Below are 23,997 nucleotides of genomic sequence, written 5' to 3' on the forward strand. Positions count from 1 at the left end.
CTAACAGAATTTTCCGCCACCTCTCAAAAAACAAATGTGGATGACACCTATAAACAGTGTGTTTATCACCACAAAAGCGGTGTTCCTCGAACAAAGCTCTAATAAAAAGCGCAGGAATGCTGCACTGGTTTCAGTTCTCTTCCCATGCATCCTTGTGGCGTAGCAGTCGTCACTGAAGTTCAACAATACGCTTGCTCGGATTGATTTGTGAATTTTCAACAAGGAAACAGGACGAAAGCTCAGACAGGCAAGGCGCTCAGTTTGAGTTTCAAGTTCAGCGCCTAATTTGCCTTAACCTGACTTCCCGTGCTATGCTGTTTCCTTGTTCTAAAGCGGCGCAGCATCACGTGCTTCTTTGAAGCACAGCGCGGAGCCGCGAGTCGTCATTGCGGTCCTTCATGCATGGGAGCAGCATAGTCTCGTTAAACGGCTGTAACTGCCATTCTTGTATTCATATCTAAAACAAAAAAGGGAATTAGAGTGCGCTTACCCGCTAAGATGGCTAAACGACTGTGTTCAGCTTCTTGTAATAGTAAATATTCACAGGGGGTTGCAAAAATGTCTGAAACATGTGTTACAGAGCAGCAGGCGAATCCAAGCATTGAACACGATTGTTTTCAAAGATAGAATAAAAGCGCAGGATCGTCTCCTAGCGCTACCACTTTCGCACTGACCTGCAGGCGCATGCCGTAGAAAGTGCTGGCCACCTGGACCAGCTGGCCGACCAGGTAGAAGTGCAGGCCCTGGCGGCACGAACGGTACAGCAGGAGCGCGCCGCCGCGATGCTCCTGCAGTAGCTGCAGCGATGGACTGCGCATGCGCGGGTAGCTGAACCGTATCTGGTGGTGGAGGTTGTCTATTCCGGCCAGGAAGTCGCGCAGGTGGCGTCCGGACGCCCGGATCAGCTTGTCGTAGCCGTAGTGGCTGAAGAAGCGCACGAAGCACCGACCGAAGAAGAACAGGAAAGTGTCCCGGCTCCAGCCTGCAGTAGGAAACCGCATCGTCCAAGTTGCTCGGCTAACGCTGTGCACGTGACGTGGGGTGTCTGCGAGCGGAGCTAATTTTTGCTAGTGACACTAGTAACGGACTTTTACGAGCCAAACCTAAGGGTGGCGCCATGAGGCACGCCGTAGGGGAGCGCGCTGGATTAATTTCGGCAACACAGGATTCTTTGTCGTGCACGAAAGTATTAGCTTTCCACTTCGCCTTATCCGGATTAGAAGCGCCTATTTCGATGCGATCATTGACAGCACTTCTGGTATTGGAGAGTATTGGAGACCCCGCTGCCCATTGCTTGTCTAACTAGTAGGGCCGGACATATGATAATCAGCGTTCCAGATTTTGATTTCGGCTCGCTGCGCGCATCGCGAGCTGAGAAGGAATGTTTACAGTGCGGAATCAGACCTTATCCTGCGGGGTAAGCTGAGGTTTCGACGCTCCATAGGTGACTGCCATTAAGGCAGCTGCTCAGCTCTTGCCACTGCTCATGAAGGCACACAGGAGAGTTAAGCTCAGTGACGGCGTGTGCAGCGCTCACCGGGCACTCTCTTGGCGCAGGCGTCGGCCAGCCGCGTCATGGAGTCGTCCGGGTACACCAGGTGGGTGGAGAAGTTGTGCAGGCCCAGCTCTGCCAACGCGGCTTCCCACAGCGGCTCGCCGAACTGCAGCCGCACGTAGTGCTGTACGCTTTCCAGGAGCATGCCGTACATGACCGCCCCTGCACGACGCACGGGAGAGGGCTGAGCGTATGCTCGCTAGCAGCCAACGTTGCTAGGAGCTGCTTCCATCAGCCTACGCGTTTCCTTCACCCAGCCACTGGACAGCACTGCAGCGAATGTGTGCTCCTATTCAGGCGCACCTCACCGCAGCCACCAGTGTTACAAGAGCGCGAGTGAACGGCGCACGCTGGTCAATAGTTCCAAATTTATCAAGCTAACTAAGAGCTACGTTCTTACATTTACTTCGGCATGGATCTGTTTTTTGAGTGCTGTGTTTTCTTCCAATATATTTATGATATGCGAGTGTCATTCTTGTTTTATGACTCGATTACTTGTCTTTGCCACATGAGTGTCCTGTGTATCATCTTATGTTAAGCTTCAAATTTTAGTCACTGAAACTGTATTTGTATACCATATGTTCTTGACCCCTCCTGTAAAAATCCCAAAAAGGGATTGACAGTATTCCGAACCGAAATAAATAAAAATAATAAATCCGATAGGCATCGCATTAGCTTACAAGTGAGCTAGGTGGACCTTTTCTCATGTGTCATTTGCGCGTCAAGTCTCAAAGCAGGTCAAGTCTCAACGGGTATGGAATCCATAGCGGCGCCAAGAACACATAAAGCACGGGTTGTAAGCACGGGCAGCCTGGCGCCCTTTCGATCGCCATCCCTGCGAATGCTTCAGCTGCCCAACAAAAGAGGCGCCCTCCTCGTGGGCTGATCAACACTGGCTCGTACGCGCGATGCACGTGCTGCCCCGGCAAACCTGCGATTTTCTTCCGCTTTCTCCTCCTCGGTCCGTTGATGTTTCGATAACATGGCGGCGGTTACTAAAAATGCTTTATAAAGTCTCTTTGTAAAGCTCTTTGAGGTGTATACCTACAAGTTAAAGTGCCCTACAGTTAAGCCTATACAAACCATTCAGCTAAACGGTTATCTGACAGGCACTGACGCATAATCACTTTAAAAGTTTAAACCGAAACCATTTAAAGATGCACTTTAGAATGCTGCCCAAGATAACCAAAAAATCTGTCTCTCTCGCTATTCATTCTAATCAAGGACAACCAGGATTCTTGCCTGCAAAAATGAACGCCAGTTAGACAAAAATAGCCTTTTGTGCCGTCGACTCCTCCTTCCTCCATTTCAGCTTGTCCAGTGGTGTTGACGCTCGAGGGTTCTGTGGGAGCCTGGCTGCTGCTTGAACACGTTTATGTCCCCCCTCCCCCCTGCCTGTACTGGTCAAAGCACAGCTTCCAGTTCTTTTGTAAACAATCTGGTATTATATGAAATCTATTTTCTTTTTTTTCTTTTATCTAACCAAACCTTCTGAGTGTAGCCCTCTCCAGCCGGCGGCGCTTTTGACACCACAGTTCGACAGTCCGAAGTCGGCAGCCACAGAAGTAACAAATGCGATTGTGCGTCATTTATAGGCGACAGGATGGGACACCACAATGGCCCTCGTAAACGCTTCCGCGGCCTATATCATACTGCGCGTTCCCTGCAAGTAAAAGAGCATTTAATTTCATTTCATTTCATTTATTGGTTTTGTTTGGCCAGTACAGAGACTGCAAACAAGGGAGAGCAAGCTAAAGGCGCCTAGTAGCGCCTGACAGAGGCCTGCTCTCCCCATGTAAAAAAAACAAAACGAAGTGGCACTTGGCAATGGTACAAAGTTTCCATAAGTAACAGAAACTAGAAAAGCAGCGGATATATTAACAACGAAACAGAGATCAAGCATGCATAGAGCTAAGCACAACAAACTAAGATCAAAACATAACAAAGACAAAAACTGATTAGGTAGAAACACACCACAACTAGCTATAACAAAAATATTCATGAACAGTTTTCCTAAACCTGACCTCGGACATATTTTGTAGCGACAATTCTGTTAAATATGGATAGGTGTTTAATGTATGAGGAATTATGTGAGTTAGTTTTTGGAACCCATAGTTTGTACGGGATTTTGATGCATGGTATTGAGGGTGCCTAAGACTGTATGCTGTTTGGGCAATTAAATATGTGCTCTCGAAAGTCTGCCAGTTTCCTTTCATAAGGTTTCTGATATAAACAGCAAGCTTCTTGTGGTAAGCCGCCGTGATGGTTAGCAGTCTATGGTTGAGGAAGGAAGGACCTGTGCTCTCACTGTAATGTAAATTATCAATCGCTCGTACAGCTCTTTTTTGTAAAGTAAGTACTTTCACAAGATTGGTTGAGGTAGTCGTTCCCCAGATCAACAAACAATATTGTACATGCGAAAAGACTAGAGCGAAATAAATTTGTAGTTTGAATTTTCGAGGCAGTATTGTGCGAAATTGATGCCTTATACCGGCTAAGCACCGCACTAGGACTTATAATGGGAGATAATGCTCCATGGGAGCACAGATGCTTGCACACTGGCACTGAACGGTTTACGTTCTTTGTTAAACACTAGTGCACGCATAACGTTGACTCTTAAATATGATTAAAAGCGTTGCAATTGCCCTTCTGTTACGGGCAACACGGCACGCTCACTGCCCAGATGCCAAAATACCACATTTCATTTATAAATTGATTTCCACTAGCATCCAGTACTAGGCAGATTGTTAAAATAGTTATTGAATTCTACAAGTACCCATGCTCAATCTCTCGGAGGACTGGAACCCAATGCAGACCAATCCATCAGATTATCATTCAACTGTCGCTGTTAAGTAACTGGTCAAGTAAAGCAGTGAGAACGACGTGGCTTTTAGGTTTTTTTAGTTGTCCTTTATCTCTCGTGTTACGGCACGGAAGTAAATTAATGAAGGAAATGAGCACTGTCCGAAATACAACGACGTGGTAAATTAGCTTGGAACCTTTTAGCCGGCTTAAACCAAGGAAGACATAGCTTAAACTACGATAAAGGCAAGTTTGCGCTGTAGACTTTGTCCAGTTTTAATATCTAGAACCAAGAGGCCCAAATTCAAACCATTATTCAGATACTCTTTACCTGGTCTATCGGTGGCCATAAAAGAAAGAGAACCATGGGAGTCGGAAGTCACACAGTTTCCCAAGCAAGCATGAAGGGGCAGATAGTAATTGCGAAGAGTTTAATAGCAGGCATTTAAATTTATTCGGCGCGGATTTTTCTTCTTAAATCTCTGAAAGATAAGTCAGTGTGGTTTGTGCAGATGGATTTTAAGGCAACTCAGACATTATTTACGTGGTTCAGTGTAATTAAAAGACGAGCATTTAGCTAAAATTAACTTGGCTTTAGGACATAAGACTGTATCACATAAATGAAAGCCCCCAACATCGAAAGTGAGCCCTGTTTCTAAATTTCTGAATTATCAACGTTGGTCTAGATATCGAGCATGAAAAGGGTTTCGTAGAACGCTCTTTAAGCCACAGGTTAGGCTAAAATTTATAAAAAATATCGATTTCGTATTGTTGTCAACCTCTAAAGCTGAAAACGTCCTGTATAATATTCAGTGACTTATGTGTTTTCCCGCCTTTTAGTCAGGACAGGGCTGCCTTTTTTGCAAAACAAAGTGGCCAACGTGCACACCGTATTTTTTTTTGCAGAAAAAAATGGAATGTCGAAAGGAATAGTGAGAATTTTTCTAATTTCATCTAATTCTTTAATAGCAGTACGACAACGCAACAGGAAATACATATATTTTATTGAACGCTGCCACGTTTTGCTATCTGCTCCACTTACCTCATGTGAGGTGTCAGCTCATTCGCTCGTGTGGGTATTTTGGAAATATTATTTCCCTTTTCCTGACCTACTTAGAAAGCTTGCGTAAAACCGTTTGCGCCACGTATTGCATTGACTATGGTCTATGGTCGAAATGCTCCCATACATGGTATGCACGCAAGATTGGTTTTATGGGAGTTTAACTGCCCAAAGCGAGAGAGGCTATGAGGGACGCCGTAGTGAAGGGCTCCGGAAATTTCGACCACCTGGTTGCTCTTCAACGTGCACTGACATCGCACAGTACACGGGCCTCTAGAATTGCGCCTCCATCGAAATTCGGCCGCCGCGGCCGGGATCGAACCCGCGTCTTTCGGGTCAGCAGCCGAGCGCCGTAACCACTGAGCAGCCGCGGCGGTGCGTATGCACGCAAGAGCCAGATGACGAACTGTCCTTCTCCCCCAGTCTTCACCCCAGTCTGTTCGCAACTTCATGTGGTCGGTTTTCGATCTACAAATTCTGCCGGAGCTTCTCAAGCAGTGTCTGTAGCACCGTGATGTGTAGGGACAGTCGCAAAATACCTAGACATTCTTTAACCACGCCCTCTAGAGCGCGCACCAGAGAACGCCTTCCTTCGGACAGGCATCACCCACTTATCAACTTGGATCTCAGCACTTACATTCAGTGATGGCAGCATGGTCCGAGTTAATATCACGTCATATCTCCGATGATATACCAAGGTATCTTGGTTATCACTGGGTTGCTGTGTAGTGATATGGGTATACTGGGCCATCTTTGAAAGCACTTTGCTGGGAGAAATGCGGAACAGATCTCAAAGGAAGCCAGAGAAGCTAGATGACAATCAAAGAAGCGTAAAATTGACACCGGTACTGACTATATGGTTAGTTACTGCAAAAAAAAATTCGCTGCAAATTGTTGTTGTCAAAACTTTAAGTGAACATGTGTTTTGTCTTTAACCCTAAATATCTCAAAATGTTACTTTATTTACTTTAGACCGATTATTATTAAAAAAACAAGAAATTATAGAAGGCTGACTATTTTCTGTGTTCATCTACAAAGATGCGCAAACTTACTGTACTAGGATTGTAAACATTTAGTCAGTACGTTTTTCGTAGAGAAGTGTTATTCCCTGAAAACAGCCGAAAACGTAACATTCCGAAAAAAATTACACACATGCAGATGATCGCAATAAAATCATATTTGTAGTTTAGTTGAAAGAACGCAGAGCTGGGAATGAATTTAAAAAAAAAACAGCAAATGAGCTATATGTTGTGATTTCTTGGCAAGCTTTTCCTAAACTTGCCTAAAAATGCATGCAAAGCAAAAGCTATCCCACGTTCTATATTCATACAATGGCATCGTTGCACTTCTTGTCGACACAGAAACATCTCCGACGTCATACAACACATGAACTGAAAAATTTTCTGCTTCAAAAATTCGAGCGACGCCATGCGTTCAATGTGCAAGGTAGGAAAGCTGACTTCACAATTTTTCAAAAGCATGTTTTTCACGTCCGAGATCTGGAACTGCAATGCCGATTCTGAAACTGAGCTGGCCGTCGATGTTCACACCTCCAATAATCTTGCCCCGAAAGCTAAAAATTAAACAATTTGGATTGATCATTTTATTTAATTAATCATTGTTTAATTGCACTTCATCAAGTAAACAATGTCCACATTACCGTATTCCACCAGTACAGACCTAAACGAAGTATATTTCACGGCTTTTGAAATAAAAATATGCACGGAATGATTTGTAAACATCCGGTATATTACATGCCAGTTGGTCACGTAAAAGCTGTGGTGCCAATTATTCCAGTGTACAGTCCGCGTAGGAGAATCTGCGGCTAATTTTTATTAGCACACATGTTTTAGAAACAGGCTGTTCAGGCGCGGGTAGGAATCAAAAGAGCACGGAGGTACGGCTGCAGTGCATCCAAGCGTCCTCTGTTGTCGGATCGGGACGAAATACAATGCATCCGAGATAGTCCAGATGCATATCAGAGGGAAATAACTAGAAGAATAAGAACGGGGTGCAGCGCATATGGCAGGTTCTCTCAGATCATGAATTACAGTTTACCAATAACCCTCAACAGAAAAGAATACAGCAGCTGTATCTTGCCGGTAATCACCTATGGGGCAGAAACGTGGATGCTAACGAAAAGGGTTCAGCTTAGCTTAAGGACAGCGCGGTGAGCTATGGAAAGAAAAATGGTAGGTGTAACGTTAAAAGACCCGAAGCGGGCAGCGTGGATGAGGGAACAAACGCGGGTGAATGACATCCTAGTCGAAATCAAGAGGAAGAAATGGACTTGGGCAGGGCATGTAATGCGAAGGCAAGACAACCGCTGGTCCTTAAGGGTAACGGAGCGGATTCCAAGAAAAGGCAAGCGGAGCAGGGGTCGGCAGAAAGGTTCGCGGATTAGATTAAGAAGTTTGCTGAGATCCGGTGGCCGCAGCTAGCAAAGGGCAGAGTATATTGTAGAGACAAGGGAGAGGCCTATGCCCTGCACTGGGCGTAGTCAGGCTGATGATGATTATGATGATGACTGCAGATGCACTAGTGGCTGTCAGCGCATTGGTGGCGCAGCTTGCGACGGCCCTTTTCATGCGAGCGACCTATTAGCGTCTTCGTGGCAAGGAAAGCGAGCGTGTCTTGTGACAACTAACATTAGAAAGTGATTCACTTGCAACGTGTCACGTGTTAATCGCTTGTATGAGACATTGCGTCGTAGGTTTTTGATACTGAATGGAGTGATGCAACAAATGAGCTCAAATTATTAGTAGACCGCGGACTGGCACTAGGTTCAGACTTTTGTCGTAATTGCTCCCTACTGGCAAGCCCACGGATCTTCATGCTTGCGAAAAACAAATGAGCAAAATTTGTGCAGAAGTTTCGGGCGATGTTTCTTTCTGCCTCCACATTAATAGTCGTCGCTTTCAGACCGGCGAACACTCGAGTCGCCTCGAAAACGGGTAAAGCAAAATTTCTGCACAAGCTTGAAGCGGCATTTATTTCTCCTTTCAAGTGAGTCCCAACTGCTCGCGGACAGTCTTTTCTCGTTGTCTGATCACAACACCGGGTCGTCCTTCGTGCTGTAGCCAAGAGCCTTCGTTAACGCAAAAACTATCTTCGTTCTTGAACGGGCGCAAAGATGTTCCATTGTCTAGGAATGATGGTCAGGGAACACAGCAGCACACCGAGTAATTGGGTCTGACATTTCCAATAAAATTCAGCTGCCAACGGGAAACTTGTTGAATGCCTTATTGTGACTCGCGGATGGTGTTGGGGCTGTTGCTAGCGTACTTTTTGGTTTCGTGCCGTATTGTAACGCGCATGAGGGTCCGTTTATGTGAAAAAAGGTGCTCGTTAAACCTGAGTAAAGTACGAGACGTATTTTTTTCTCAGCAAAATCCGTCGACTTTACTTTCGTTATGTTCTCCGCTGATTTCCGCCCACTGATGCTTAAGATAGTACGTGCGCGCGCCTGTGTGTGCGTGCGTGCGTGCATACATGTGTGCGTGCGTGCGTGTGTGTGTGTGTGTGTGTCTGTGCGTGCGTGCGTGCATGTGTGTGTGCGTGTGCGTGTGCGTGTGCGTGTGTGTGTGTGTGTGTGTGCGTGCGTGCGTGCGTGCGCGTGCGTGCGTGTGCGTGCGTGTGCGAGTGTGTGCGCGTGCGTGTGTGTGCGTGTGTGTGCATGTGCGTGTGTGTGTGTGCGTGCGTGCGTGCGTGCGTGCGCGTGCGTGCGTGCGTGTGCGTGTGCGTGCGTGTGCGTGTGTGTGCGTGTGTGTGCGTGTGTGTGCGTGTGTGTGTGTGTGCGCGCGCGCGTGTGTGCGTGTGTGTGGCTCAGGAAGAGCAGTCTAGGTCGCACAAACCCCATCGATAACAGCACCTGCCATCGCAAGGCAGTGGCGCACCGCTTAACCACTGCCCCACTGTGCTAGGAGTGGTATGAGGACTCCCACGGATCTATGAATGTAAAGTAGAGAATGACAAATTCAGCATATATGAACACTACCTATAGCACACGGGCCTATAGCATTTCGCCTCCATCGAAATGCGACCGCCGCGGCTGGGATCGAGCCAGCATCTTTCAGGTCAGTAGCCGAGCACCATAACCATTTAGGCAACGGGGAAGCCATTACTACCTAACTATTCTAACTACTTCTATCCGTGAACATTGGATCTGAACATTGGAACGCGGGTGCGGTCCCGGCCGCGGCGGTCGAATTTCGATGGAGGCGAAATGCTCGACCAGTGTACTGTACGATGTCAGTGCACTTTAAACAATCCCAGGTGGTCGGAGCTCTCTACTAGGAGCTCTCCCTCATAGCCTGAGTCGCTCTGAGACGTTAAAGCAGGCTTAAGCCAAGCCAAGCCTCTTTCGGCATAAATAACAGATGTAACTCAGAGCAGGGTTCATCTCCCTTTTTTTTTCATCAGTCCTTGTCTTTGTGCACTGCAATGAATACAATTGACTAGTTTTCGTGATAAAATCTGTCTGTTACGTATGCTGGCTCAAGTAATTCTGCAGTAAAAGAAATACGCTTCCGTTGACGTATAATTAATCGCCTCATATACCACTACATGTACAAACGCAGGAAATCTGGACCAACACTTCTAATTTGCACGGCTACCACCACGTGCCGTGTGGCGCTGAACCCTCAAAATCACCGCAGGAGTTTCGAATGTTCGCTACATTTTATTTATCGTCTGCGGACGTCGGAAATAGTCAGTGTGAGCACAATAAGCATTTTATACTTCAGGGTTTGGAGTGAAACGGAAGAGTCGGCCGTGGCAATCACCATATTGCCGTAGAGTCTCTCAGGACTCTCTAGTTTTCTCAAAACTACAAGCTTAAGATATCTCTATTAAGTTACACGCCGTTCACTCCTGGCTGCCGACAGATGACGCTAGTTACTAATGACCAGCAAAGCTAGACATGTGTGCAGAGGAGAAGGACCGTCCGCATTTCAGCTTCAGCAAGAGCATGAAACTCAAGCTTCTCAGACAGCATTTTGCGGCCCTTGTGCGGTTAATGGCTTCAACTCATTACTGGCCGCACGTTTCAGCCCACTCGCCATTTTGACGCAGTAAAGGGCTAATGATAAACATGCGCACTTACCGAACATCAATACAACTGACTGAGCTCGCAAGTGGCTTCATGACATGTGGATGGAGTGTCATTTCTTTCCCACTAGAGAGAAATCAGCTGTCTTTTCTAATAACCGATTCGTCGAAGCACAAATTTAACAGCCCAAGATGAAATGGCGGTGTCCAAGCCATTGAAATTAATGGAGTCGTGCAACTTGAAAAAGGTATAGGCGTTGCGAGAACCTCTTTCATAGCCCCAACGAGCTCAGTGTTTTTTAATGGTTCCTTGAATTCCTCCGAGGAGCTTCTTGTCTGCGCGGTGGCCATGATGAGAGCTGTTCTTCTGGCACTGCATGAGCCGAGGACTGCTGCTCACATATTTGTTCTATTCTTTCACGTAAGCACGCGTCGCAGTCACGCTCCGACCTTAGAGCTTCGCCCTTTTGAGTACCCTCTAGCTACTGATGTCTTGCGTGGAGAGATAAAGAAAAACATAAATGGCAAACTGAACCAATCGCGTTTAGCCTAATATAAAGGCCGACGACATTTGCAACTATATCACGGGAATATTGTCACAAGAAACCCGAACTATTGAAGAACTGCCTTGTTCTATGACAAATTAGAGGATACTTCTTGATATCGCTAGTAATGAGTCGTAACTGTTGTAAATTCGTTTTCTGTCAAACATTTTGCATGTTTCGTTCGTATGAGTAGTTTCCTGGACGTAGGTTCTTTTACGTTTTTTCCTAGATATCCTATATCTAACGCCGTTTCTAAAGCATAGCATCGACATTTAATGTTACAAAAATGCAAGCGATTTGTGTTGGCACTTGGGGTTTTACATGTTTGTGGTGCCTGTGTGCCAAACTGCACTCGGAGCAGAGGCCTCTCTCAGGCTTTTTGCCTTTTGCCTCTGTTCCGGTGTCTATAACCGGATTGAAACAAAGTGAAATGAAATAATATACACACGATACTTTAGCACCGCATAGTATATTATTCATTCTTTATTTTCTCTTCGGATGCCACGTTTAGCCTATTTGTGAGCTGTTCGGCAATTACTTCTAGATTAGGGATAACGCCGGTAATTTTATGCGAAAATAACAGGCGCCAGTCTTCTTCGACTGGCAGATTTTAATGCATGATATGAGCCAGTCATATGAGCTTGAACCCCTAGACGGTATGTAGCATGGTGGAGAAATTCACAGCACGGACTCCTAGAAGAGCAAATGCTTGCTGACTTTTCTGAAACGCGCTCATTTAATTAGCGCCACCTGATTACAAAGCGTCCAGGCGGAGCCATTAAACCTCATTTTTGAGGAAGAAATCGACAACACTTTTTCGACACCTCAGCAGTTACCTAATAAAACGTTACCAGTAGCTTTACTTCAGCACTTTTCGGAGTCACATGACCCCGAAGTAAACAACTGCGAATTCGGAACGTTTTGCGCCTAGAGGTACAAGAGGGCTGTGGGAGAAAAAAAAATCAATGCTTGCAATCGTCTAGCATTAAAACACTTTTCTTCATTATTCTTATGAATGCCAGCGAAGAGGCTGTCATGTGAACTCCTCGAGTGGCAACTCAAAGATGTGCATCTAAAAATGTGTCATAGAGGCTCAGGTACAAGAAAGCAGTCGTAAAATGCTTTATCACAGCTCACCTCATGCTTTTTTGTACTTGCATACTTCTTCTGTGTGCCTTCTTTTTTGGCCAAAATATACTTGCAGTACGTGAGCAACCGGAATGATACAACGCTGTTTTCTTGCGCGAAGTTTCAGTACGCACACTGTACAGAAACTTAGCTCAATAATTAGCTTTTATTTCGAATCTCCTACTCGGGTTCTGCATGTCGCAATGGTAGTGAAGTATTAATCACAAACTGCTTTCATAAGTCTAGAGACCTCAAGCACCCTCGAGAATGAATGCAAGACTTTAATGTTGTACTGATTCAGTATTCAGCGTTGGCGAAGATGACGAGGACTAGAAGGAAGGCGACTTTAATTTGGAGAGATGGTAGAATATTTGAGGTGCGGAGCAAGGCAGTTAGAATAGGACAGAGCTTTGTTTGAAATGCGTACACTGAAGGAAAGAGGCCAAAAGGCACAGTGCCTGACAAGGGCTTTCATCCCACGGCAGGCATGATGCATTCGGTAGGTTGCACGTAGAAAACACATGCGTCAAACTTGTTGGCATAAGAGCAAAAAAATGATTTCATGGTCATAAAAAGAATACTTTAAAGGAACACAAAAAACTAGCTGTTATAAGAATACCTTGCATGCAGAAAAAGCATACCAAAGCACCGCATACTGCAGGTAACAACCGCAACACTAGATAAACGTAAGAAAGAAAAACGAAGAACTGCATAACGGAGGTTAGGAGACACTAGTCGAAACTTTGCTAAAATAAAACATGCTAAAACATGCTATAGGCGCTCACAGAGAAAACATAAGCTGCCTTGTTGAAACAGTATAGCTTCATGAATTATTTACGTCACACGACATGAAATATCAAGAGACTTTAACTGAAAGATAGTCAATATCCTCAAATCGTTTCAGCACTAGCCTGTGCTTTCTGAGTAACCTAGGTTAGCTATTGCTATAATGGCTTTCTTCTGCAGGTGAAGCAAAGGGTTTAAATTATTGACTGTTGTATCGCCCCATAGCAGCAAACAGTAATTAAGATGAGATTGTATTAGAGTGATGTAGAGTTGTTTTGCTGGTAGCAAAACTTTTAATTTATTTAAGAGACCCACTGATCGCGAAACTTTCTAACTTGGTTTACATGGTCGATCCGCCATAACTGCTCATTGAATATAACGCCAAGGAAGCATATCGACTGAACACTTTGAACGGTGTCTGAGTTATACGACAATGTTGACTCGTATCCTACGACTATTTTTTGCTCTGAATATTACATCTTTCGTCTCCTTAACGGTTAATTACGCAGCCGCAAAGTTCAGTTATCTAAAATATAATTTGCTTCATTTTCTATAGCTTGTAAACTCCGGCCATTAACGAAAACATTAGTGTCATCAGCGTATACGGATATTTCGGAGCAAATATTAACAATATTAACAAACAATATTAGCCAATATTAACAAACCCAGTGTGACCGTTTAGTTGCCTTTTCTCTTGATTATTTTGTCTTTTATGTGAAGTAGAGCATTCTTCGTTGATTTAAATTTTTTAGGTTTGGTTGGGTTTGGCTTATTGGGGTTTAACGTCCCAAAGCGACTCAGGCTATGAGAGACGCCGTAGTGAAGGTCTCCGGAAATTTCGACCACCTGGGGTTCTTTAACGTGCACTGACATCGCACAGTACACGGGCCTCTAGAGTTTCGCCTTCATCCAGATTCGGCCACCGCAGCCGGGATCGAACCCGCGTCTTTCGGGCCAGCAGCCGAGCGCCGTAACCACTGAGCCACCGCGGCGGGTGATTTAAATTTTTTAAGCCGTATTCTTCTGCAATAGCTCCGGTCTTGATGGAGTATGAAATGAAGCTTCTGTTGATAACTTGTTCTGCAGTTTTAGAGAAAATGAGCAAGATAGATATGAGGCGACGATTATTAGGACCCTTATAGTTTCCTGCTTCAAGTATCGCTCCGACTCTTGCGATCTTCGATTTCTCAGGAAACATGCCTTCTTTGAGCATTTGGTTGCATATATGCGTAACAGAGGGACGATTATATCACAGACATGTTTTACTACCTCAGCTTTGATAAGATCAACCAAGAGAGAACAATTATTTTTCAGCAGCATTACATACGTTGTGATTTTGCCATTGGTCTTCATAAATGACTTCCTCCCGAAATAAGAAGGTAGTTGAATGTGTTTAGGGGATTCCTCCAAGGTGTGGTAGTTTTCAATCACAAGAGTAATTGCTCGCTAGCGTCCATGTGAGAGCAGCAATGCGGGTACATTGTAGCCGGATGGCCTTGCTCACATGGATGCTACAGTGAGCTGTTATTACCTTGATTAAAGCCCGAAGCCATGCTCCTCATTGGCTTAATTTTAAAACCGGCGACGATATAGGAAAGGCTACTCACAGGGGGCTCAAAGAAAAATTAAGAGTTCACATGAGAAGACAAAATAGAGTTCTGTTCAGCACGTGCCACTAGCGTAACTACATATGCTGAAATCTTTCCTTCTTTGCTTGCACAGCCACTGCAGATGCAGATACTCTGTGAATCCATGAAGAAAACGCAGTGACAGAGCTGGGCGTGCCTATATGCATCAGTTTCAGTGAGCAATGCTAAAAAGAATAGACGAGACAAGCGCATGCAACGCATGCGCATGCATTAAAGCGAACTTTTTAAACAAGCCTGCCTTTCTTGGATTGCTTGTTTTATTTATGCGTTAAGATTATTCGTTGCCCGTAACTCAAGTAACTTGAGCCGTCTCATATTATACCATTTCACTCGCACCTAGGCTCCATTGACACGCATACTCATAAATTCTGGACAAGTGTATTTTCTACACTAGAAGTTGTTTATGAACGCAATTCTTTCTGATATTGTCAGATTCCACCATAACAATCAATATTTAATTTCGCAGATCCCTCGTTGGGACGCTGATAGTTTTCTGATATTAGTGTTAAAAAATTTCCCCACAGGTTTTCTATGGTAGTCAAAACTATACTCGGTGCGAGCGCAGAACCAACTTTAAAAGCAAGATTTTGCTATGCAACGGGAGGTTAGACCATTCCCACCAATTTGTTCATAACAGTATTTTACGGTATTCCTCAGCTGCCCCAATATTAAAAAGTGATATCCAAGAAAGATGGACTTGACTTGGCCTATTAGTCACCGTTGACCTACATATTTGATTATTCGATTTCACATGCCAAATCAATACTGTAGGTCACGATTACGAACACCGTAGTGGAGCGCTGCGGGATGATTTCGGATACGTGGGATTTATAAGCGCGCGTCAGAGCCCCAGTACAGTGCCATTTTTTGCATTTTGCTTCTATCAGGGTGAAGATTAAACCCGCGAACTCGTGTTCAGTAGCGAAACGTCGCAGCCACTTAGCCGCTGCAGAGTGTGGCTTAGTCAACAAAACCATAGCGCCCTCATCCAATCTGTTGAAGTGAGGCTGTAAAATCCGTCCTCCCTGACGACCTAACAGTAAGGAAACTCGTATTGGAGAGGATGACCCTCACTGTCGAGGCACGGTCTCCGGCAGTGTTTTACGTGCAGTGCGGGTGTACCACAGACCTCCTATACGTGCGTCAACGCTTAAGCATGTCCGCAACAAAAGACACGCGCCGGTCTAGTTTCGCTTTTGATACTGCTTTTGCTTCGACCCTCATCGGACTGCGTTTTTTCCTTTAAGAGCATTGCACCCTTTTTTGATTAAAAGGAAGGAGAAAAACAGAACAAAAGCATGGTTTGTTGATTCAGACTCAATGGGCTTAATCAAATGTGCGAAAGAAATAAAAAATAAAAGTTAGGAGTCCAGCGTTGAAATGTGTAACGATGCTATTACATTCCTTCGCTATTTCTTTTTTACGATCCAATACCCTCTTCTGATGTGTTAGTGATCGTAAAGTGCATTCCTGCTGTTCCTTTTTCTCTTGCATAGCAAAGAAACACTTGCTCAGCGGCGGTGGCGGAAGCAACAGCGGCACAGAGTAACTGCAAATCCTTCACTTTGCAGTTCTTGGCCAGGCTTGCAGCGATACACGTGGTGAACTAAAGTGGCAAGAGCGACGACGATCGGCCCCGCAAGATAACGACACAAGCAGCACCAGCCAGGAGCATATAAAAGGACAAGGCTCACCTGTGCCCCCCACACTTGCTCAGCGGCGGTGGCGGAAGCAACAGCGGCACAGAGTAACTGCAAATCCTTCACTTTGCAGTTCTTGGCCAGGCTTGCAGCGATACACGTGGTGAACTAAAGTGGCAAGAGCGACGACGATCGGCCCCGCAAGATAACGACACAAGCAGCACCAGCCAGGAGCATATAAAAGAACAAGGCTCACCTGTGCCCCCCACACTTGCTCAGCGGCGGTGGCGGAAGCAACAGCGGCACAGAGTAACTGCAAATCCTTCACTTTGCAGTTCTTGGCCAGGCTTGCAGCGATACACGTGGTGAACTAAAGTGGCAAGAGCGACGACGATCGGCCCCGCAAGATAACGACACAAGCAGCACCAGCCAGGAGCATATAAAAGGACAAGGCTCACCTGTGCCCCCCACACTTGCTCAGCGGCGGTGGCGGAAGCAACAGCGGCACAGAGTAACTGCAAATCCTTCACTTTGCAGGTTGGTGTGCTTTCACTTATTGAAGTCATAAGAAACCTTCTGCCAAACGCCGCCGCCGCTTGAGTCTGTGCTGTTGCTGTAGTTGTTTTCTACTGTGCCGCATGCTTTTCCATCGCGAGTGCTATGGGTGATCCTGTTTGTGATATATGCCTGGTTTGTAATCAGCCACTTCCAGCAGAGGGCTCGTCCCTTACCTGCTCAGAATGCCGATACGGTTACCACTTAGGCGCTTGTTCTAATACGACGAAAGCTGCCTACAAAGCAATGACAGATATCGATAAAAAAAGTTGGAAGTGTCAAACATGTGTAGTTTCAGCTGCTCGAGGCTCAAACATTGTAACAAAGGTACAGAAGGAGCAGTCTCTGACAGAAAGGATGCTAATGGAAATCAACAAAAAGCTCTGTGAACTACCGGAAATCAAACAGAAGTTAGATATCCTTTTCCAGGTAAAAGAGACAGTGGAAAGTATGGAAAAGTCTGTTCAGCATCTTTCAGATCAGTATGATGAAGTGCTGGCCAAAATGCAGCTTCAGTCCACTGAGATTGTCACTTTATCGAAAAGGGTTGAAAAGATTGAGGCACAGATTCAGTCAGAGAACACTAACACCGAAGTCTGCGAACTACGACAGCAAATAAACAGTCTGGAACAGTACAGCAGGCGGAATAACTTGGAAGTACATGGACTTGCGCAAACCAAAAATGAAAACTTGTTCCAAAAAATCAATGCTATAGCCCAGGACCTAGAGCTTCCTCAGTTGACTGAGCACGACGTTGAAGGCCTTCATAGACTGCCCGCTAAACGTGGCAAAACCCCGGCAGTTCTGGTTCGCTTTTCCTCACGTGTAATGAAGGACCAATGGATGGCAAAGAAGCAAAGTATGCGGGAAGCTGAATCCACAGTGTACTTTCTTGACAATTTAACAGCGCAGAACAAAAAGCTCATGTGGATGATGAGGACAAGGGCCACAGAAAAGCAGTACGAATATGCTTGGCACAGTAATGGAAAGCTTTTTGTACGCAAGTGCCAGGGTGAAACGGCAATACGGATCGCGTGTGTTGCTGACCTGGAAAATATCATCTGAGCAGGCATCGCCTCTACTTCGCCTTACTGATCAGTTTTTTTCATTATTTTTCTTTGATGGCATCACAAACACAGCCTCTTTACTACAATGCTTTATCTTTTAACTCTGCGGTGCGCAGTTGTCTTGTTCACGATAATGACAGGATGTCAGTCTTTCATGTGAATATTAGAAGTCTAAAAAATAAGCACTTTGAAATGCAATCAGCTTTGGATTCCCTGAATCACAGATTTGATATACTAGCGTACACCGAAACATGGTTCACAAATCAAAATGATGTTATCTTCTTTCGTGGCTACAAGTTTGAAGGCGTGTTCAGAGAAAACCGTAGAGGAGGTGGCGTCGCATTGTATGTTAAAGAAAACCTTGACTATGAAGTTTTATCAGATTTTTCTCTTGTCGATACCCACTACGAATTGGTTGCTATAAAATGTCATGGAACACTGATCGCTTGCATTTATCGGCCCCCATCTAGTGAAAGTACCGAATTTATCAAGTTTGTGCGTGATCTTCTTGAATATGCTTGTATCGTAAATATCCCTGTTGTTTTGGTTGGAGACTTTAACATTGATCTTTTGACAAACAGCTCCCCGCGACGTCTTTTTTGTGAAACCATTGATGCATTTCTCTGCACCAATGTTATTCAGTCACCAACAAGAATAACCTTAGAGAGGGACTCATTATTAGATTTATGTGTTACAAATCATGAGTTATCAAGAGTGCTATCAGGTGTGCTTACATTTGATTTGAGCGACCATCTGCCTATATTCTGTTTTTTTCCTCGGGCGATAAAAAAAAAGGAAGCAAGTACCAACTCCCCAGATAGTATATCGCAGTTTCAATCAAGAAAACTTAGCTAGGTTTAGATCCATGATGGAAAGCACTGCCTGGAGCGAAGTTTACAATGAGTTAAATCCTAGTATAGCGTACAATATCTTTCTTCAGTTAGTAAAAAGCAAATATGATACCGCATTTCCTTTGACAGTGGGAAAAACTCACAAAAAGTCTCGAAAGCCGTGGGTTACGAGAGAGTTATATCGACGAATTCAAACCCGTGACAGGCTTTTTGACAAATTCATCCAATCAAAAGATCCAGTCATACTTAAGGAATACAAAAAACTTAGAAATAAGTTAGGCTCTGATATTAAAAAAGCTAAGAAACAGTATTATCAGAATAAATTTTCAGCAGTCTCCAATTGCCCTAAGAAAATATGGGATTGTTTGAGCGACCTCATGGGAAGGGCGACAACCCATATTCCCAGCACATTAACATTCAATGGTGTTGAATACAGTGGCGCTGCTTTGGCAGACAAGTTTAATGCTCATTTCCTATCCTCTGGCGAATCATCTCAGAAGCAGGATAAAAATCATGAAATTGCTCAGTATATTGCCTCTCCAATTGGTAGTTCCATATTCTTGAATCCTTGCAGCGAACATGAAGTATTCACATTTCTTAGAAGCCTAGACAAATCCACTGCGGCAGGCGCAGATGAAATTAAGGCCGAGCCTATTATTGCTGTTGCCGATCTAATTAGCTTGCCCTTGCAGCATATATGTAACAACGCGTTAGTTCAAGGTATTTTTCCAGATGGTATGAAAATTGCCAGAGTGGTTGTTTTACACAAAGGTGGCCCTTATGACAATATAAACAACTACAGACCTATATCTGTACTCCCTTTGTTTTCTAAACTGCTGGAATATTTGATCAAAATCAGACTGTGTAAGTTCTTTGACGACAGACAAATTTTTGTTAACGAACAGTTCGGATTTCGTGAGAAGAAGTCAACAGAAATGGCATTGCTTAGTATAAAGGAAAAAATATTTTCCAATGTGGATGACAAACAATTTACAGTTGGACTTTTTTTAGATTTCAGGAAGGCATTTGATTCAGTTAAACATGATATTTTATTTTATAAGCTACCTTTTTACGGCATTCGAGGAGTTGCCTTAAATCTGATCCGTACTTATCTTTCCGGTCGCGTTCAGTATACATGTTTGAATGGTCATCAATCACAACCTGGTCAATTAATATACGGTGTCCCACAAGGGTCTATTTTGGGTCCAGTATTTTTCATTCTTTATATCAACGATATAATAGCCATCCCTCGAACTCCCACAATAATTTTATATGCAGATGATACCAGTGTATTTTTTTCTGGCATGCATCTTAGTAATATTCAGGCTGAGGCAAATGCATGGTTACAAGAATTGTCTTTATGGTTGAATATAAATAAACTAGAGTTAAATGTTAATAAAACAAAGCTTATTGTATTTAAGGCACGTAACAAGCCTGATAACAGTGAAATTAATCTTACATTCAAAAATAGCGTAATTGAGCGTGTTTCTTCCTACAAATTTTTAGGCATAATCTTTGAAGAACACTTGAGTTGTACCCTGCATATTAATAAGATTCATGCCAGCATATCAAGGTCATTATGTGTATTATATAAACTTCGAGACCTTGTTCCGAAATGGCTGAAGTGGCAGTTATATTATACCCTAATTCAATCACATCTTCATTATTGTTTACTTGTTTGGGGATCTACAACGAAAACTAACCTCACGAGGCTGATAACATTACAGACAAAAGCAATACGATATGTCGAAAACCTTGCATACAATGATCATACAGGTTTGTACTTCACTAAGCATTCTATTCTAAAAGTCAATGAATTATTTGAGTTGAAACTGCTTTCTTATGTGTTTAACGATCTGAAACATCATCCCACTAAATATGTTCAATTAAACTCTAGTAGTGACGCGCCTTATAAATTAAGGCACGTCAGTTACAGAGTACCATTTGTAAGGACTAACTATGGAACCGAAATGCTTTCATATTTAATTCCCAGTCTTCTAAATAAACATACACAGGCCATAGAAATTATTCAGAAATCTGTTTCCCAAAAGTCATTCAATAGAAATGCTAAAGCTTACCTCCTTTCTAGCCCGAATGATTAAAATTCTTGATGTCCCTGTTTTTCCGTCAACTCTTTGAATTCTCGTGTTTTTCTTGTTGTGATGTGTCTTGTAAATATTTACTTTAATTATGTCATTGCAAAAGTATGCACCTTCCTCCTACTTTTACCTTGTATAATTATGTGTTGTTTTTTCTAATGAGAGTGTATGAAGTTCTTGCTTCTTTTGCCGCTTGTCGTGAGCATTGTGTCGGGTGCTTGGGCCCCGTCAGGCAGTGTGCATCTGCCTTTTGCCCCTGCATCCGAGACCTTGTTGTCTAAATAAAGATCTATCTATCTATCTATCTATCTATCTATCTAAATGTGTGGTGACGTGCCGCTGAGTTTAGCTAGCTGCTTCCAATGCTATGCAATCATTCTAACCTTCTCACGATTCCATTGCGTCCCACGCCTCAGTGTGCGCATTCTTTCAACTTCACTGAAATGCGTGTCCCTCGTGGGCCACCACGTGCTCATTGGGCGGCAGGGAATGCACACTTAAAATGGCGCGCAGTAACATAAGCCGGCATTTAAGCAGAAAATTCCTGTTGTTCTCAAATAAACTTTACCGCGCTAAATGGCAAAGGGCGACCACGCGAGTGCTAAACAAGCCATGCCGCAATTTGTAAGCATCAGTGGCCCTGTGAGAGACCGGCATGGTGGGAAAAAAAATGTCCGAATCGCAGCAATCGGAGTTCTCTTAAGCTCGTAGAAGTGTCAGAGTCTTTTTTTTTTTCTTGCACTCAGCAGTCGTGGGCATATTCAACAAGCAAAGAGCCACTTCCGTAGTAACGTGGCACCTTAGCATGCGCAAATGGTCGGCTCGCTGGCAAGCAATCCGTGTCGCGTTGTCAGGCCGGAGCTCACGTGCTGAGCGCTTTAGCTCCACGATTGAGCTTGAGCTAGGCGCTCTGAGGCCGCCGAGCTTGCACGGCGAATGGGGCAGGCATCGGCCCGCCTTGCAAGGACGATAGCTGTAGGGAAAGCCGATGCGTCATTTATACGTGAGGCATGACGTTCAGCTCCGGTCGAACCGTTCGGGGTGTGGGGACGAGTAACCGACCATAAAAACAACGCCACGTGCTATAGAGCGGCAGCAGGCCAGCCACTATGACGCCTCCACTGGCGACAAACACTTAGCGCAATATAGACAGAGAAGAAACGGTGATACGCTTTACTCTATCGGAATCGGCGAACAACATAATATATTGCGAGGCTATCAAGAGAGGAAGCCACTGCAGTCCCCGAGGCAGTAACGGTAGCCAGAGGAAGACGCGTGGTGCGTACACGCTGTTGACGGGGTGTGCAGAGCAAACGAGTGGCCCACGAGAGGGTTTGTCTGTGCTCTATTCTGTTGATCTGGCTAGGAACGAAGCCACGGAGGGGGTGCGCGACAGCGTTAAAGTGGTCCCTGTAGGCGCCCGGAGGGCTCTCTAGGCGGTGAAACCTTGGTCGTGCGCGTGATCGGAGTGTTTACTCTCGTCCCGATATCTCATCCCATCCCCATTGGACGGTCTCGTCTCAGTTTTACCCCCTTTTTCGTTTCTCTTTGTAGTCTTTTTGTTTTATGTTTTTTTTTCACTTCCCCTGCAATTATTTTCCCCCTATTTTCCCGGGCTGATTATGCTTTTTTAAGTATGCCTGTTTCCTTCTGTACAAACTGACGATTTTCCTCACAGCAAATTCCAGTCAAGAAACAGGACGTTCCCTGTTTCCGGACAGCCCCCCCTCAGCACGTGCACACAAAAGATCATGCGCGTGCTTGGTACTTGCCAGAAAACATGTTTAAATGATGTGAAAACGGTTCGCAGTAATCACTTCATAGGCTACTAATGTCATGTTCATCTTTTTCCCGCACTCTTACTCCGAAACTAACTCGCAACACATCGCGCCCCTCGGTCCCGTACAGTAGAGATAGAGGGAACGCAAGTATAGAGTTTCGATGAAGGGCCAGAAACTCTATTAAATATCGTTTTTCGTTCGCCGCTAACTCGAACGCGACATTTCTTCATCCTATCGCACAACTTCGCCTGTAGTCGTCATTCGCAGTTAAACAGCGCGAAAGCCTGTATCGTGGCTTGCCGAAAAAAAAAGGAAAGAAGCTGAAAAACTGTGTTGTAGTTACCCTGCCGTTCCGGTACTTTGACAGCTCACATTTACCAGTTATTGTGCACAAAAAAAAAAGTGGACAAAGCAAAAGTCGGGAAGCAAACCCACCTTTAGAATGGCGTACTCCGCATAAGTTGTCGTGGAAGTCCAAGCGCGGGCGCAAACCTGTCACTTGACCACTTACTCGCCCTGAGGCGCAAGAAGCGGGCGCCTTCTCTCCGTCCTAAACGCGCCACGAGGAGGCACCGTTGTGCGCGACTCGGGGAGCGAAAGAGGAGCCGGCCGAAGGCAGAGGGGCGCATGCGCACAAGCGCCGCGCTGCATCATTTTCCCGTTCCACTCCCTTCGCCAGTTGGCGGGCCCGACTCTGGTTCCCCGCCGTCCCTCAAGGGCGCGAGAGTTTACGCGAACACAGGCTAAAAAAAGAAACGAGCTTAGCCGGGGTGTCAAGGGAAGACCTTCGTCGACAGATCCGTAATCTCGTCCGCTGATGCCCTGAGCTGACCGGTCTCGGCAGCAGCATAGGAGCCGAGGCGCTGATCGAGGACGGTGAGGTTCGATTGCGCCCAACGCGGACGTCCCTCGATCCATCGCGCATCGCATTTCGGTCTAGGCCAAGGCCGAAAAGGCACTCGCGAACTCCGATTTCCATTTGTCTCGCGTAGTGCCGCGTGCTAGCATTACTTCATCGTGCGCCGGTTGGACAGCCCTGAAGTGTTGGCTGTCATTTTAGCGTCGAGAACGTGAAAACGTGCAGCCCACCCGCGTGACGCTAACTGGCTTAGCTCGTTTGCAGGCAGCTCTTCAGAATGCACGCTTTCGCTTCATGTATCAAAAAGCTCGTCATATCTCCCTTAATGTACCCTTCCTCACTCTCTTTTTCGGGCATCGCATTTGGCAGTCAGATCACGTTCCAAACTTGCTCATCGCGTTAGAAAGCCCCGACTTTCTGCGCGCCGTCAACGGCAATATGAATGTAAACATCATTCACTGACAACGCGGATGTGGACCCAAGAGCACCTTCTTTCGCGTCTTTAAAGGGACAGCCGCTTCGCTTTTTACTTAAGGCCCCTAACAACCTGCCATTTTCAGCGGTCTATAAG

The 23,997-nt window shown here is 45.1% G+C and overlaps 1 protein-coding gene across 1 annotated transcript in view; it reads right to left on the reverse strand.

Annotated features, from left to right (window-relative positions):
* LOC149352445 (soluble guanylate cyclase 88E-like) overlaps positions 1-23,133 on the reverse strand; it is a 204,853-nt gene extending 181,720 nt beyond the window's left edge. Inside the window, exons 1-3 of the mRNA XM_089581618.1 lie at positions 23,003-23,133; positions 1,538-1,717; positions 675-982 (exon numbers count right to left, since the gene is read on the reverse strand). Of these exons, the coding sequence (XP_089437744.1) occupies positions 675-982; positions 1,538-1,709 (480 nt within the window). The 5' untranslated portion in view covers positions 1,710-1,717; positions 23,003-23,133. The remainder of the gene's footprint in view (positions 1-674; positions 983-1,537; positions 1,718-23,002) is intronic.
* Between the last annotated feature and the right edge of the window lie 864 nt (positions 23,134-23,997).

The sequence above is a fragment of the Amblyomma mixtum genome, chromosome 3 (assembly GCF_055824585.1).
Source record: "Amblyomma mixtum isolate Tamu chromosome 3, ASM5582458v1, whole genome shotgun sequence".
Classification (NCBI taxonomy): Eukaryota; Metazoa; Arthropoda; class Arachnida; order Ixodida; family Ixodidae; genus Amblyomma; species Amblyomma mixtum.